Source organism: Hemiscyllium ocellatum, chromosome 7 (assembly GCF_020745735.1).
Source record: "Hemiscyllium ocellatum isolate sHemOce1 chromosome 7, sHemOce1.pat.X.cur, whole genome shotgun sequence".
Lineage (NCBI taxonomy): Eukaryota > Metazoa > Chordata > Chondrichthyes > Orectolobiformes > Hemiscylliidae > Hemiscyllium > Hemiscyllium ocellatum.
In genome coordinates, this window is record NC_083407.1 from 34,044,920 (window position 1) to 34,062,076 (window position 17,157).

A 17,157-nucleotide genomic window follows, 5' to 3' on the forward strand; every position below is an offset into this window, starting at 1 on the left:
GGCCTAACCAATGTCCTGTACAGCCAGAACATGAACGTCCAACTCTTATTCTCAATGCTTTGACCAATAATGGAAAGCATACCAAATGCCTTCTTCATTATCCTATTTACCTGCGACTCTACTTTCAAGGACCTGTGAACTTGCACTCCAAGGTCTCTTTGTTCAGCAACACTATCTTCACAAAATTGTTAATCATTTTGCATTACACTCACTGTTTAAATTACTTTGTTCAATTACTTAGCAAATTTGGCATACTTTCCACTGGGAAATAGCAACAAAACATATTTACACCTTGTGCCGAGTGGAATTTAATATGCTGTACTCCTTTGTTCAGATTAACACAATGATGTGATAACCTCTTTGCTTGCTGATAACAGCTTTTGTTTAGTTATGCATCCCTCAGTGGGTTAAACCTGGAAGGATTTTGCATAGTTGAGCTGGAAACCAAAAGTTAACTTCAAACATGGATTTTCTCATCACAATATGTAAACAAAGCTTTCCATGCAATTAATGTTGAAGAAGATATGGCTCTTAAAGGTGAACATAAAATTAAATTTTGCTTGAGATATTTTCCAGTTTCCACCATGGATTTGATCAATCCCATTTTCTGAAGTTGTCCCAGAAACGTGTTAGTTATTTTGATGAACAGACTTTTTCCTCTTTTTATATTTTTAATTCAAAAGTTAGACAGCTGATTTTGTACAACAGCAAAATCACATCGTAATTGTCTGGTCTAGTATAATTCATGTCTGTTTAAGCTACTAAATTGTTAGAATTTGAAATTTTGTGAACTTTTATCAATATTGACAATATTATCTTCTGCCAATGTAAGGCACCAAATCATCAATTTGTGCATTCTCGGCTGAACCCATACAAGTGCTGGGTCATGGAACTGGTTAAACTAATCATGTGTATATATTTTTTTAAGCAGTAAGCTGACAGTACAGTTGGTATGTATTTTTTGAACCACCTTCTGCCATTAAAAATCTTTTTTTGTTTGTCTTGATTTGCAGAACACAAAGCATGTGGACCAGCTGAATTTCTCTGCTATGACCAGATGACCTGCATCTCATTGAACTGGCTTTGCGATGGTGAACCGGATTGTTCCGATGATTCAGATGAGTCTCTTGATCAGTGTAGGTAGACAGACATCTTCTGCTGGCTTTATGGTTGCTTTATAATGTTTATTATTATTGGTTTCTGAGTCCTCCAGAATGATGTTGTGTATTTTCAGGTTTCAGTTGCAATATTAGAATGTTGAGGATTATGGAGAACAGACAGGAAATTGGACTTGGGACATTCAATAAAATTATTGGGATCTGGTAATGAAAAGCTCAAAAGTCCAAAATTGCCTACTCTTGCTCCTAAATCTTATCATCTTGTCTTTCCTTTGTTCTTGTGCTCTGCAGAACTGATTTCTCTTGATTCTTAACGATTAATTTGTCCTGATGCGGTTGAACTTCTCTAAAATATAGTTACTTTATAGACGTACATTTAATTTGACATGTGCCTGATGAGTATTTAATTTAGAAGATCTTCTTTATGTCTTTAACTAATAAGATTAGTATAATTGGAATTTAGTGGATGTCAGTTAGATTGAGTGAACAATAATAGTGGTTGAGGCTGACTCCTATTGAATTGGCCTAAAGCTATTCAACTTGAATTAGAAGCTGGCTTAATGATAGTTGACATTTGAAAGTTTACAAGTAGCAAATTGAAGTCTGTGCAAAGTATTTCTTGAAATATGAGAAAAACTCCAGCTGCTAAATAAGTAACTTTTTGTTTTTCGTGTCAAGTGTGTCAATCCTTTTGCAGATGAAAACGTGGCTTTTTTTAATGACACGAGTGAAATGAGGAATCATAGTCACCATTATTAAACAATCTCTTCAGTACTTGGTTGATTGGGTAAATATGTTCTCATTACTGGAAGTGAGTTTCACAAACACCCAACTTTCGGTGCAGCAATAAGCTAAACAGAGAACAAAAGTATCAATCAGGCCACCCATTCTTGGTCATTATCCGGTGACTCCTCCTTCTGAAAAATAATTGTGAAAATGAGATAAACCAACAACTTCCACAGCTGGGTACATGACTCAGCACCATGCAAACAGAAACCTGAAGAATGGACGCTTGGGCATAATAGAGAACAGCTGGCAGCTTTTGAAAAGATGTGCACATCGTGAGATGTGCATTTTTCAGGGAAGAGTGGAAAAGGGATGAGTTTTTTGTCATGACAATGTTGGAAACATTACATACACGGGACAGTGCAAATGTAATCAAATTGCTCTTGATTTCAAGATCCCTGTTACAATCTTTATGGGTGAATTAAAATTTACTATTTTAAAGAAGAGGACTCCAACATAATATCAGCGGGGATAGTGAAAATATTGGTTTCACAGTGTTATCATAAACTCTATATCATTTTTTAGATTAGATTACTTACAGTGTGTAAACAGGCCCTTCGGCCCAACAAGTCCACACTGAAGCGCAACCCAGCCATACCCCTACATTTACCCCTTTACCTAACACTACGGGCAATTTAACATCGCCAATTCACCTGACCCGCACATCTTTGGACTGTGGGAGGAAACCGGAGCACCCGGAAGAAGCCCACGCAGACACGGGGAGAACGTGCAAACTCCACACAGTCTGTCGCCTGAGTCGGGAATTGAACCCAGGTCTCTGGCGCTGTGAGGCAGCAGTGCTAACCACTGTGCCACCGTGCCGCCCACCATCATCTAAACAGATAGATGGTGAGATCTTTTGTAGTATTAACAAATACTTAATTTCAAATATATATATTTTTTATAAAAGAATCCTTTTCTTTACCAGTTAGTCCCCTATTAAAATCAAGTATATTTGCTTCCCAGGTTATAACTGTTCATGTAGCTTTGCTGTGGAGGTACTGGTACAGTGTAAGAAATAGCAATAAACTTCCTCCTCATTTGAAAATTAACTTTGACTTTGGGGAGGATAATAATGAAGAAAATCTTCCGTAATAGAATTTCTTTGAGGTTTGGAAAGCATTCAGATATCGATTCAGTGATTTAATCAACAGTACAGAAGCATGAATGGCTTTTATATTGGAAAGAATAGAAACTTCTAGTCCACCTAACATCACGTTATAAAGGAATTAAAGAATAATTGTAATACATAATTTAATTTTTTCAGCTGGCTCTAATAAATAGATAGCAAAATGTAGACCATGGAAAGGGGAATATGCTATTCAGCCCCTGAAGCCTGTTCCTCCATTCAATTGGATCACACTGTCCATTTTCCATTTTCCTCTAACTCTTGATTATAATGAGAAAGTTTACATGTAATTTTGAAAGCCAATTTACTGCATTTGGATTAACAGAGTGGAATGAAACATAAAGAGATCATTATGACCTTTCGCAGATGTTTGCAAAGTAGAATTGGTTGGAACATTAAAACTTCAAGCAATTGTCGCTTTTTATTTCCTAACGTTCCAATCACATTCTGCGTTAAACAGTTGAGTATCTTTTTGCCTCTTCTACACCTTTTAGTATTCCAGTCATATGTCACTCTTTGAGTAACTAAATTCTTTAATATGTTTTACATTTAGTTTTCATCAGCTTTAATTGAAGAAATTAATTCTTTGTCTTCTACAGTAAATATATAAATGGTTTTATGCTTATGCCTCCACTCCAACATAACCTCCTAGAGTTCAGAGTTCTGAATTTTTGTCTCATCATTGATCATCTTCACTCTGAATCCCTTTAAATAGCCTCGATCTGCAATAAAACAGGTCTAGTGGTAGGTGTCCCTACTTCAGTTTAAGTTGCATCTCAGCATTCAATATTCAGGGAAGGTATGTCATACTGCAGTCATAAATAGGTTGATGATCAATCTGCAAATCATTCCATTACACCAGTATTGGTGGTATGAGTGGTAGAATTCCTGGTCAGCTGTAACCATGTTATCGGTACAGCGCTAAAGCCTCCCAACCATTAAAAAAACTTCACACCCAAATTTGTGCCATGACCAAGCATCATTCTTCATCTGAGGGGTTATCACCTACACAAATACTGCCGTGATGACAAGTGGTCTGAAATTATCAGGAGAAAATTGCTTATATACTGATACACTTTTATGTCCCAACGAGCATGATCAAATACATGGTTCTCTTTTTAAAGACAAGACCTGCTAATATTTCTTGTATTTAGGAACAGCTGCTTTCCATTGAATTGCATTATGTTTTAACTCGCAAACAAATCAACTTGACAATGGAACTAGTTTGCAGTTCAGGCACTGCTTGTATATGTGTGTGTGTGTGTGTGCGTTAATATTTATATATGGAGTTGGAGTGGGCGGGGAGGGAGTGGTCAGTGCTTCATGCTTAAATCTCCTCTGAATAACAAAGCCAGATGTATAAATAAAACCCCTTCCATCTAAGATAAGCTGCCTTACTTTATAGTCTGCTTGCACTCATTGATAGTCAATGGAAGTATCAATCCAGGAGCAAAATAGTTTTTTTTGCAATACATTCAAATCATTTGTGAACAGAATACTTGCATATTTTGATTTACATTCAGCTAAAGCTTGTGAGGGTTGATAGTGACAGTCAATTTTCAAATAATATTTTCTTTTTGAAGCATTCCATCATGGTCATAGCCGATCATTATGAAAACTTGGCATTTAATCATTTTCCAATGTTTTGGCTTGATAGCGTACCACTCAATAATGGAAATTCCCATTTACCTGGAAGATATGTTTGAATATGCTGAATTCAAAGTATGCTCTTTAAATTGTTTAACTTTGTACACTTTCACTAAGTGCAGGAAATTCAGTTCTTCAGGCCTGAGCTACGTTGCTGTTTAATCATGGCTGTTTTGTATATCACCCCATTTACCCAAATCCTGCCCCTTACCTCAAAGAAGGGTATCAAGTGTATCATATGGCCATCAGTGTAAGGAGCTAGATTCAGGTTCATTAAAACATTTTAAGAAGAACAGATAGATTTCTGATGGGAAAGGAATTTGAGGTTAGTGGGGCTAGATGGGGATATGGATTTCTATTTAATTAAAAGGTACAGCAGGTTCAAAGAGCCCAAACGGTTTACTTCTGCTCCTGTTGTGTATGTTTGAATGCATTTGAACTGAAAAAAAATCTATTGATCTTGATCTTGAAAGCTTTTATCACTGACTCTCTAAAGTGCAGGCTTTTTGGGAGGTGGGTAGAGTGGCAATTTCAGATTTGTACTTTGTCAAGTCTTTAAAATTACAATCACCAATCAGATTATGCTGTGTTGTGAGGAGGGATGAGGTAATGGTGTCTGAATCTAAATGTCTAAAGTAACCATACACATTTAATAATTCATTTTAATTACTTATGACATGTTTAATTTACACTTACGGTGGCGCAGTAGCTTGATGGTTAGCACTGCTGCTTCACAACACCAGGGACCCAGGTTCAATTCCAGCCTCAGGTGACTGTATGTGTGGAGTTTGCACATTCTCCCTGTGTGTCTGCGTGGGTTTCCTTCAGGTGCTCAATTTTCCTCTCACAGTCCAAAGATGTGCAGGTCAGATGAATTGGCCATGCTAAATTGCCCATAGTGAGGTGCATTAGACAGAGAGAAATGGGTCTAGGTGGGTTACTCTCCGGAGGGTCGGTGTGGACCTGTTGGGCTGAAGAGCCGGTTACCACACTGTAGGGAATCTAATCTTAATTTATACTTCAAAGTAATATTATTATTATTTTCACAAACCAGAGTTATGATATCTTGATTGCTTCCTGCTTTCATCCTTTGTTTTCTGAACATAGGCATTCGGATTATTTAATCATAGCTTCTGTGTGATTCTTGTGTAATGTCATAGAGTCATTGAGATGTACAGCATGGAAACAGACCCTTCGGTCCAACCGGTCATGCCGACCAGATATCCCAACCCAATCTAGTCCCACCTGCCAGCACCCGGCCCATATCCCTCCAAACCCTTCCTATTCATATACCCATCCAAATGCCTCTTAAATGTTGCAATTGTACCAGCCTCCACCACATCCTCTGGCAGCTCATTCCATGCATCTACCACCCTCTGTGTCGAAAAAGTTGCCCCTTAGGTCTCTTTTATACCTTTCCCCTCTCACCCTAAACCTATGCCCTCTAGTTCTGGACTCCCCGACCCCAGGGAAAAAACTTTGCCTATTTATCCTATCCATGTCCCTCATAATTTTGTAAACTTCTATAAGGTCACCACTCCACCTCCGATGCTCCAGGGGAAAACAGCAAATTTATGACTTGGTTCTCTGCAAAGGAAACTTGTGATTATTTTGCAGTTAGGTTAGTAAGGTGCCAGGAGGGTTTCAATAATGGATATTATACACACTGCAATTGTTATGACACCAATGCACACATGTCAATATAATGATTGTAATAAGGTCAGTCAGGTAGAACATCATAGAATATGAGTTCTCTGATTGGGACTGTTTATACAGCCTAATCAGGGAGCCTGGCTGACAGATACGAACATTACTGACTGAAAATGTGTTGCTGGAAAAGCGCAGCAGATCAGGCAGCATCCAAGGAGCAGGAGAGTCAACGTTTCGGGCATGAGCCCTTCTTCAGGAATGAGGAAAGTGAGTCCAGAAGCTAAGATAAATGGTAGGGAGGAGGGACTAGGGGGAGGGGCATTGGAAATGCGATAGGTGGAAGGAGTTCAAGGTGAGGGTGATAGGCCAGAGTGGGGGTGGGGGCAGAGAGGTCAGGAAGAAGATTGCAGGTTAGGAAGCTGGTGCTGAGTTCGAGGGATTTGACTGAGACAAGGTGGGGGGAGGGGAAATGAAGAAACTGGAGAAATCTGAGTTCATCCCTTGTGGTTGGAGGGTTCCTAGGCGGAAGATGAGGCACTCTTCCTCCAGTCATCGTGTTTCTATGGTCTGGCGATGGAGGAGTCCAAGGACCTGCGTGTCCTTGGTGGAGTGGGAGGGGGAGTTGAAGTGTTGAGCCACGGGGTGGTTGGGTTGGTTGATCTGGGTGTTCCAGAGGTGTTCCCTGAAACGTTCCGCAAGTAGGCGGCCTGTCTCCCCAATATAGGGCAGGCCACATCAGGTGCAGCGGATGCAGTAAATGATGTGTGTGGAGGTGCAGGTGAATTTGTGGTGGCTATGGAAGGATCCCTTGGGGCCTTGGAAGGAAGTAAGGGGGGAGGTGTGGGCGCAAGTTTTGTATTTCTTGCGGTTGCAGGGGAAGGTGCCGGGAGTGGAGGTTGGGTTGGTGGGGGGTGTGGACCTGGTGAGGGAGTGGTCTTTTCGGAACATTGATAGGGGAGGGGAACGGAAATATATCTCTGGTGGTGTGGTCCATTTGGAGGTGGCGGAAATGATGACAGATGATAAGATGAATATGGAGGTTGGTGGGGTGGTAGGTGAGGACCAGTGGAGTTCTGTCCTGGTGGTGATTGGAGGGGTGGGGCTCAAGGGCAGAGGAGCGTGAAGTGGAGGAGATGCGGTGGAAGGCATCGTCGATCACGTCTGGGGGGAAATTGCGGTCTTTGAAGAAGGAGGCCATCTGGATTGTACGGTATTGGAACTGGTCCTCCTAGGAGCAGGTGCGGCGGAGACGAAGGAATTGGGAATATGGGATGGCATTTTTACAGGGGGCAGGGTGGGAGGAAGTGTAGTCTAGGTAGCTGTGGGAGTCGGTCGGTTTATAGTAAATGTCCGTGTTGATTTGGTCGCCCGAGATAGAAATGGAAAGGTCTAGGAAGGGGAGGGAGGAGTCTGAGACGATCCAGGTAAATTTGAGATCGGGGTGGAAGGTGTTAGTGAAGCGAATGAACTGTTCAGCCTCCTCATGCTCGAGTTTACCATTTATGAGGTAAGTAGGGGTTGAATAGTTGAATAATTATGCAGGCACTAGATTTTGTATGTATTCGTCTGCTTTTTTACTTCTGAGGAACTATTTTACTTCGCTCAATTGGAATCCTCATGTTGTCAATTTAACTGGAGACTGAGTGTTCCAGGTGTAGAGGAGTTACCCAGGGGAAGATTTTGTTTCGTGGGAAACTCCTTCAGAGTCTGCTACTATGGGTATTCCACAGGTGCTTGAGTCCCACTTCCATCTAATGATTGGCTGGGCTTTGGAACTTCAGGACAAATACTCTATAATCTTAATTATCGCTGTGTTGTAAAAGTGGAGCAGAGATAGACCAAGGAGGAAAAGAGAGAGTAAGAAAAAATTAAAAGAAGGTAACGCAATATTTCACTGTTAGAGAATTAAAAACACAAAAATGCATTTAGATTAGACTTAGTGTGGAAACAGGCCCTTCGGCCCAACAAGTCCACACTGACCCGCCGAAGCGCAACCCACCCATACCCCTACATTTACCCCTTACCTAACACTACGGGCAATTTAGCATGGCCAATTCACCTGACCCGCACATCTTTGGACTGTGGGAGGAAACCGGAGCACCCGGAGGAAACCCACGCAGACACGGGGAGAACGTGCAAACTCCACACAGTCTGTCGCCTGAGTCGGGAATTGAACCCGGGTCTCAGGCGCTGTGAGGCAGCAGTGCTAACCACTGTAGAGCTAATGGCCTTTTTAAATTGATAAAAGCAGTATTTTTTTTAATAGGGGCATTTTCTCTATGTATTCACAACTTTAAAAGTACAAGACATTGTATTTGAAATTTATTTTACATATCTATAGCAAAACCAAACTGTCATAATGTAAACAGCACAGCTGGGCATCTGTGTAATTATCAAAATTACTGTGTATTTTAACTGTAAAGTCAAATGCAATGTAACAGCTTGATTTTCAAGGTGGTAATTGAGCCCAAATAGTCAAGGGACCAAACTCAATGGCTGCTGAACAAGGGAGCTGGAGGAAACAACTTCCCCACTCCCCTCTCCCCTCTCGGGGGCAAAGAAGTGATTGGGTCCCGGAACCTGCCCATCCAATGATAATGATACTAACAGTATTGTGGGCACATTGGGTCATCTCTATCAATAAGTTTCTTGCTAAATTTATGTGGAACTGGCTGGTCATAAACTGTCGGGATTTTACATCACTTGCTTGAAGGCAGAAAGCTTGGATTGATTAGAAGGAAGTGTTCAAAAGGTAAGTAAAATCATTTCGCTGCCTTCACATTTCACCATGAAATACAGTAACATGAATTGTATCTTTGTTCATTAAAATGACATGACACGGCTCTGTTCAGAAGACATAACAACCTAGTAAACAATTTATTTTCCAGATTGTTATTTCTGCCAACTGGCAAGCTGTCAAATAAAAGATCAACACTGTAAGTGTATAAAAGCCTTCGTGATTTTCAAAAATAAATATTTATCCAAAGGCTAAAAAAACTTTCACTATTGAAACAATTGCCCAATATGCAAATCAATGCTTCACAAGTTTTGCCCATCGGTGACCTTGCTTTGAGAGTTAAAAGTTTTTTGACCTTTTAGTGAGAACTGAGTGTGAATTCCTGTTAGAATGAGAGTACTGCTGTTATAACACAGTCAGAGCTTCACAGTGTTGTTACCGTCTCAGAGCTCATAATCTAAACATTTCGGCTGCAGGTTCTGAATGTCTACTTTGGAAAGCCCTGATGTAAATCAAGAGCTCTGTTTTATGCTCCTTTGCTGCAAGTGGTGGATAGAAGGTGTCCCATAAATTTAGCAATAACCTTCACTTCACCTCACTGTCTTTCCCTGACCTTCCTTAAAGAGAGAGGAGCAATGGAGATGTCATGTTGCCTGATCACTCTTCAGCCCATGACAGTAATTAAGTGGCCAACAACCGCCTAACTGCCTATTCCTACCCTGCAGCTATACCAATTCTGGGAATTATATATACAGACTGAGGTTTGACCTTCTTTATGTATTCTTAATATCCACTGATGTTACCCCTTCCCAAGGTCACATTTTGACCTTTCGTCTCCTTGGACACTCAAGACTGCGCCGTGGCTCCAAATTAACAGCTAGGCCAAGGCACCTGAAGGAAGGGAAACATCGGTGAAAGGGATAGATAGCAGATTGGCAGCTCCGCCTGGAGGAACATCAGATGGGTTACAAGAGGTTTCTCTCAGCCCAAAAATGAGGTGGTTCCAGCAGCTCGATTGGTGGTCTTCTTCAGTGGAGGTTTTCAGCCGTGTATTCCAGCAGCCTAGCCTGGCGATTTCATCTCTAGATGGTAGTCTTGTCCTGGCTATGTCTTCAGGATTTTCCATCATTCCTTAATCAGCTTTCCCTGAGCCCAGTAGTCCTTAACTGAATGATGATAGACTTAATTTTACTTTATTTAAATTACTTTGACATCTGTCAATAATGTAGCTATTGTGGTATGCCGACTTACAAAACTTCTCACTGTATACTTCATGTAAAATTACAAATGACAACAAATTTTTATTCTATTCTATACCTTTGGCCTGGCAAACTGGTCTTTTTCCCCCATTTTGCCAGGGTTTGCTAGCTTGACCTTGTGAAATTACCCATACCCCTACTTAATTTGGTTTCTGGCTCGTGATAGTTTCCACTTGGGACTATGGATCCCACTCTGCTGCTCAAACTCGGGAATTCAATTGCATGTCTTCCTGTCACCACGCAGAAGAAATCTTTCCTCCAGTCTATTAAATGTTCAGAACTATTTCAAGTGAGCTTCTTTCGATGAATAATTTAAGTTGGGGGAGAGGTATACCACAGCTCTCCATAAAATCTAGCAACAAGTGTAAATGACTCATCTCTCTTGATTGACTTTGCATATTCATTGTGCACTTTTGTTGATGTTGAAGTTAAACTGCCTATTTGTTTAATTAGGAGCTAATGGGTTCTTGCTTAAAATACAACTGCCTAATCCTTTCACAAGTGTTTCATATTTTTTTATGAAGCTGCTTTGAAGAGTCTGTTTGTCTACTTGGGGACATATGCTCTGGTCTTGGCATGTCGCCATTCCCCCCACCCCAGGTAACATTAGGGCCTGGCCCATGGGAAAATCTTCTCTACCATATTCTTAATAGCGACTTAATTGCAGTGGCTCATGAATTCTATTTCTGAATTGGAAAATACTCTGCCCCTGAGATTCTGCCTGTTGTATTCACACGTATGGACTAAACAAACCATCAGAATGCATGATTGCTGTTCCCATTTGAAGTGTTTTACAGGATTATAAAGTTAATTACCTGACTATTGAGTAGTATCTTTGATCTTCAATTAAGCTTACTTCAACATAAAACAGACAAGAAAAATGTAGGTCAGCAGCAGTGGAGTATCAGTTGCTTGTTTTGTTTCAATCCATTTGTTGCATCTAAAAGAGACTGAGCACCTTCATCATTCACATTATAATCAGAGTCTTTGTCAAAGAAAATAAAAATTATTTTGCCTCTTAAAGATTTTGTGATTCACTACTCAGTGAAATTTTACTGTTTTGCTGGCTAATAAATGTTATTGGTTTTGGCCAAAATATGATGGCCTAAGTGGTAATTACATTTTTGTGTGAATAGAAAGCAAACAAGACAGCAACATTGCCTCACTTGAATAACTCATTGGTAAAGAGATATAATTTCTGTACGCATTATCCCATTAGCAACCATCCAAAAGGCTACAAATATCTTGCACAATTGATGTAATATCTGAGTGGAACTCAATTCTTGTTGTGAACTTAAGTTTGAAATGTTGCAAGTGATCCCAGATTATACCAGTGGCATTGTAATTAGTTCAGTCCTGAAATAATTTCTTTTGGATAAATAAATAAAACATATAGCCCAAGGGAAAAGCTGATTCCAGAACTTCTGTGATCTAAGGTTAAACTGAGTATTAATGGTAATCACACACTGAAGGGTGAATTAAAGCACACATTTGCAAGAATGTAAGTCAAGTGCCTAAGGACAAATACAACCAAAAACATTTAATAATATGACTTGCACAGTGTCTGCTCCTCAGTAAATCTGTGTATCTCCTCACAATGTTTTCTGCTGACTGCCAGCTTTTGCAGTTACTTCTTTCATAAGAACCAAAAGCAAGCTTGTATTTTCTAATTTACTGATCTACTTATTTTCTCAAGGTTAGAAGTTATGTGAATTACGCTTTCAATGTTATGGCATGAGTTATAGGTTTAAACATGAAACCGAGATTCTCATGACTTTGAAGAGGTTACAATCCATTGTTAGCCACTAATTGTCCCCATTAGTAGCTGTTTATTCTCCTTGGCTATAGAAGCAGGCTAGATTTGGATTACAGACAGAATATGAAGATTAAACTGTAAGCACATTCAACAGCAGTGGTTTATATAATGGAACATAAATGGAAGAAATCTTGCAAGAGAATGCCACTGTTGAGATAAAGTTAAAAATCACACAACACCAGGTTATAGTCCAACAGGCTTAATTGGAAGCACACTAGCTTTCGGAGCGATGCTCCTTCATCAGGTCTACCTCCAAAAGCTAGTGTGCTTCCAATTAAACCTGTTGGACTATAACCTGGTGTTGTGTGATTTTTAACTTTGTACACCCCAGTCCAACACCAGCATCTCCAAATCATGACTGCTGAGATACTTCAGTAGCATCAGATATGGCAGAAAAGAAGCACAACTAATCCAGAAAATTATAAATTCACTTGAGTATGACCACCGACATCATTTCTGAATTTGTGCGCATAGGCTTAGGTTATGATGTACATTTAAAACCGACAAATATAAGATGAAAACTATGCTGAATGTTCTTTATGTTTGAAAAGTTCACACTGAACAATGAGGCTACAAAGTATAAATTTGGAGTTAACAATAGGATTTGTTCCAAGCTATGTTTCAGAAAAATCTTCTATCTATCTGACCATAATCAGTCAGAGAAAGCTTTAGTCAGGGATATTGCCTTGACTTCAATTTGCAGCGAGAAGATTTGTCACACATATGCTGTTCCATTGGAGGTGATTGGGGATATTAGAATGATAATTCTGTGATTTGAATAGCAAATCCCCAAATGTCTGCTATGAACAAGAGATAACAAATCCCTACCAGCAGACCTTTTGTGCTTTTTAAGTGTGCCATCTTTGAGTAGGAATTTGGATGCTGATTGATTCCTATTCATCATGTTTCACTGAAGATTGTAATTCAAAGTAAGGAACATTCTGAATGTATATTAACTACAAACTTTCCATGTGCACCGAAAGTAAAACTATTCAAGAAATGCTTCACTTCAACTCCAAATACATATCAGATTTAGTGCAGTTTTGGTGTTCATTAGAATGAGCCTGTTTAAATCTGAAAGGGAGAATTTTACCAGTTCCCACTGGTGGATTCAAAAGCTGGGCAAGAAGGGGGATATCAAATATTTCCCAGGTGTGCTTCTCACAATCCTACCAGCTGTCTGCAATTATCTGGGACCAGTGTGTCACCTGGGATGACTCAAGAACACACTCTTTCTCCCCACCCCACACACCCCCAATGAGGCTCTTAAACAGCTAATTAAGGGCCACTTCCCACCCAACCTCAAAATTTGATGCGGGAATGAGATTTTTACAGTTGCTTGAAGGGTTGGGGAAGAGTAGTGCCAGTATGCCTGGTAGACCTCCACTGTCATGCCACCGCCAGACACACATTCCCGTCCCCTCCCTGAACTTGCAGTTGCCTGCCACTTCAACATGCCATCTTGTTCCCTGGGCAAACCCTCTCTCTCAGATTTGCTGCAGTGTTCCAGCGAAGCTCAGCATGAGCTGGAAGAACAGCATCTCATTTTCCACTTGTGAACTCTACAGCCTTCTGTACTCTATTGAATTCAACAATTTTAGGGTTTGAGGCACATTCTCTCATGTCCTTACTCCAACCCTCACACGCTGCCTTGTTATCATGTGTTCTGCTATGACACACAATCCATTGTTAGCCACTAATTGTCCCCATTAGTAGCTGTTCATTCTCCTTGGCTAATTGTTATCCACTCATTTATCTAAGCCATTGTTCTTGTCTCTATTTTGAGGTCGATCTCGACCTCGCATTTACTCCTTAGCCCCACCCCCACCCTATCTTCTGCATGAAAACTAAATGTTTCCCACCTACCATCAGTTCTGAGGAAGGGTCATTGGACCCAAAACATTAATTCTGATTTCTCTCCACAAATGCTGCCAGAACCTGAGATTTTTCAGAAATTTCTGTTTTTGTTTCTGGTTTCCAGCATTCCTAGTTTGAGTGATACCTGGCAAATTAGTCTGTAGTGTGTATTGTGGCAGGAGAGGTGTGTCGCTGCCTTCTTTAAAGATCAGTCCAGCCCACACTCACCCAAAATTCTTTCTTTCTCCTGCCCATGGCCTCTCCATCAAGACTCTCAACTGACTTCTTTCCCCTGTCCCACGGTCTTCTACCCAATCCCCACAATGACACCCTTTGCTCTGGTACATATACTCCTAAAACCACCTGTGATCCATTCAAGAGCCACTGTTTCCATTGAAACAGAGTGAGCAACAACTCTGAGGTAAGACCATAAATGTTCCCATATAAAAATACAGTTGCAAACCAATTAAAATTCCTCAGCATATTAAACAGTATGAGGCAGCCAATGTGGCTTTCTCGATTAGAATTTCCAGTGGTGGATTAGAAAACCCCACTACGTATCAAATTCTGCTCAAAGTAAAAAAAAATGTTGGCCTTTGTCAATGGGTCATGCAGGGCTTGTGGCAAAAGAAAAAGAGTAACCTGTTCAGAACCAATGACTTTTTTGGGAATCTTCACCTGACAGAGGATCATTGCTATGAATTATTAGTCATGTTTCTCCCACCACAGATACAATGCTATGAGCAGAGTATTTTCAGTATTTTTCTCCTCATTTCAGACTTCCAGCATTTGCTATATTTCACTTTGCATTTCAGAAAGTAGGATGGACCCTGAAAAATGTTCACCAAATGACATTTATGACACAAATAAAGCTATTGTGTTATGTAATGTTAATACACAATTTATAATATATTATACATTAGTTCCAAAATAACACTTCGTTAAAAACTATGAGAGAATCTCTTTTAAAATTTAAGATTGCAGCATGTAGAACAACTTGCTTTACTGCAATTAAGCAAGATTTGTGTGCTTACCCTACCTCCAACAGCTACCTGATGACGGAGCAGCACTCTGAAAGCTAGTGCTTTTAACTAAATCTGTTGGCCTATAACTTGGTGTTGTGTGATTTTTTTTTAGCTTTGTCCGCCCCAGTCCAACACCAGCTCCTCCATCTCATGGCTACATTTTCTGGACATAAAATAAATAATAGAATCCTTACAGTGTAGAAGCAGGCCATTCAGGTCATTGAAAAAGCCCCTGAAGAGCATCCTACCCAGACCCACAACCTCCCACCTCCCAATCCCCTACCATGTCCTCCTTGATATTCTTGTAACCCTGCATTTCCAATGGCTAATCCGTCTAGCCTATAGCCAATTCAGCATGGCCAATCCACCTAATTTGTATATCTTTGGATAAATTAGAAGGTCGAGAATCAAGTATAGTCAGTAAAGATTTCTCAAAAGTAATTACTCTATCAAACTTAAGTTTCACGTAAGAATCTTGGATTTATTTAATGTTAAATCAAGTAACTGATATTCCATGCCAATTTGTTAGATGAACCCAGTAAACAAAATGGAACACAAACATGTGAATGCATGGATAGACATGCAGATGTACACACACACACACACACACACACGAATAGTTTATTACAGTGTAAGAGAAACACTGCCTCTCTTTGTGAATCATTTATGACTAGAACAGCTGGAGCTTAATAAAAATGCATTACGTAGCTGGCATAACTGCACCTAAGTCATGGATTTTCGATTTGTACATGAAATAAGGCTAACAGTAAAAGGTTATCCATATTATAACAAGTCAACAAATCACAGAAATGTCGTCCAATATTGACAGGCATTTGGTATGTTTTTGTAAGAAGAATCGAACCAATTTGAAAGTCTAATAAAGCCAAGAATTACACCTAACTAATTTATAGATTGAAAATTATCAGCCTTCATCTGAATGGCTACATGGAGGGTCCCACCCAGGATGAAAGTAAGACAATTCTCCACAGATAAAATTGCACCTCCTGCTGGTAAGGCGCTTTGGCAATAAAGCCAGAAACTGCGCTGGAAACACCTGCTGCTGATCTGCTCAGCATCCATATATTTAAAAATAAAAACAGGTACAGAGCTAGCTTACTGAGGTTAATATTGGATACTTGGGGGTATAATTAGCTTAATCAGTGTATAGCTGAAAATGTGTTGCTGGAAAAGCGCAGCAGGTCAGGCAGCATCCAAGGAACAGGAGATTTGAAGTTTCGGGCATAAGCCCTTCTTATGCCCGAAATGTCGAATCTCCTGTTCCTTGGATGCTACCTGACCTGCTGCGCTTTTCTAGCAACACATTTTCAGCTCTGATCTCCAGCATCTGCAAACCTCATTTTCTCCTTAATCAGTGTATACACACACATTAAAAAACTGGTGACTATTTGAAAGCATTGATTTCTTTGTCAATTAAGGATTATAGAAAGTGAAAGAGTCCAACAGCACAGAGACAGGTCCTTTGACCCAAACTGCTGACCAAAATGTTCATCCACATTAAGTCCATTTTCCTGCAATTGGCCCATCCTCCTTAATCTTGCCTATCCATGTATTTGTCCAAATGCCTTTTAAACATTGTTAATGTACCTGCCTCAACTATTTCTGCTAGCAGCTCATTCCTACACATACCACCTGTGTAAAAAATGTTGCCCATCGGGTTCCCTTTTATTCTTTCCCTTCTAACCTTAAACTGTTGCCATCTAGTCCTTTATTCCCCATGCCTGGGAAAAAAAAGAGTGAGTACATCCATGCCTCTCATGATCTTATACATTTTTTATAAGAACCCCATCAGTCTCCTCGCACTGTAAAGAATAAAGTCCCAGCTTGTTCAGCCTTTACCTATAACTCAGACCGTGAGTCCTGGCAACATCCTTGTAAATTTCTTCGCCACTCTTTTCAGTTTAATAACATACTTCCCAGAACAAGGCAACCAAAACTGAATACAATACTCCAAATGTGGCCTCAGTAATGTCCTGCACAAGTATAACATAACTTCCTAATTTCTATACTTAGTGCCCTGGCTGATGAAGGCCAGTGTGCCAAAAGCCACCTTCATTGCCCTCTCTCCCTGTGACTCCACTTTCAGAGAGCTGTGTACCTGAACTCCAATGTCCC

At 40.1% G+C, this 17,157-nt stretch overlaps 1 protein-coding gene across 1 annotated transcript in view; it reads left to right on the forward strand.

Annotated features, from left to right (window-relative positions):
- Window positions 1–17,157, forward strand: part of LOC132817331 (low-density lipoprotein receptor-related protein 1-like) — a 1,680,787-nt gene that overhangs the window by 37,456 nt on the left and 1,626,174 nt on the right. Inside the window, exon 2 of the mRNA XM_060827740.1 lies at window positions 1,014–1,134. Coding sequence (XP_060683723.1) covers window positions 1,014–1,134 — 121 coding nt within the window. The remainder of the gene's footprint in view (window positions 1–1,013; window positions 1,135–17,157) is intronic.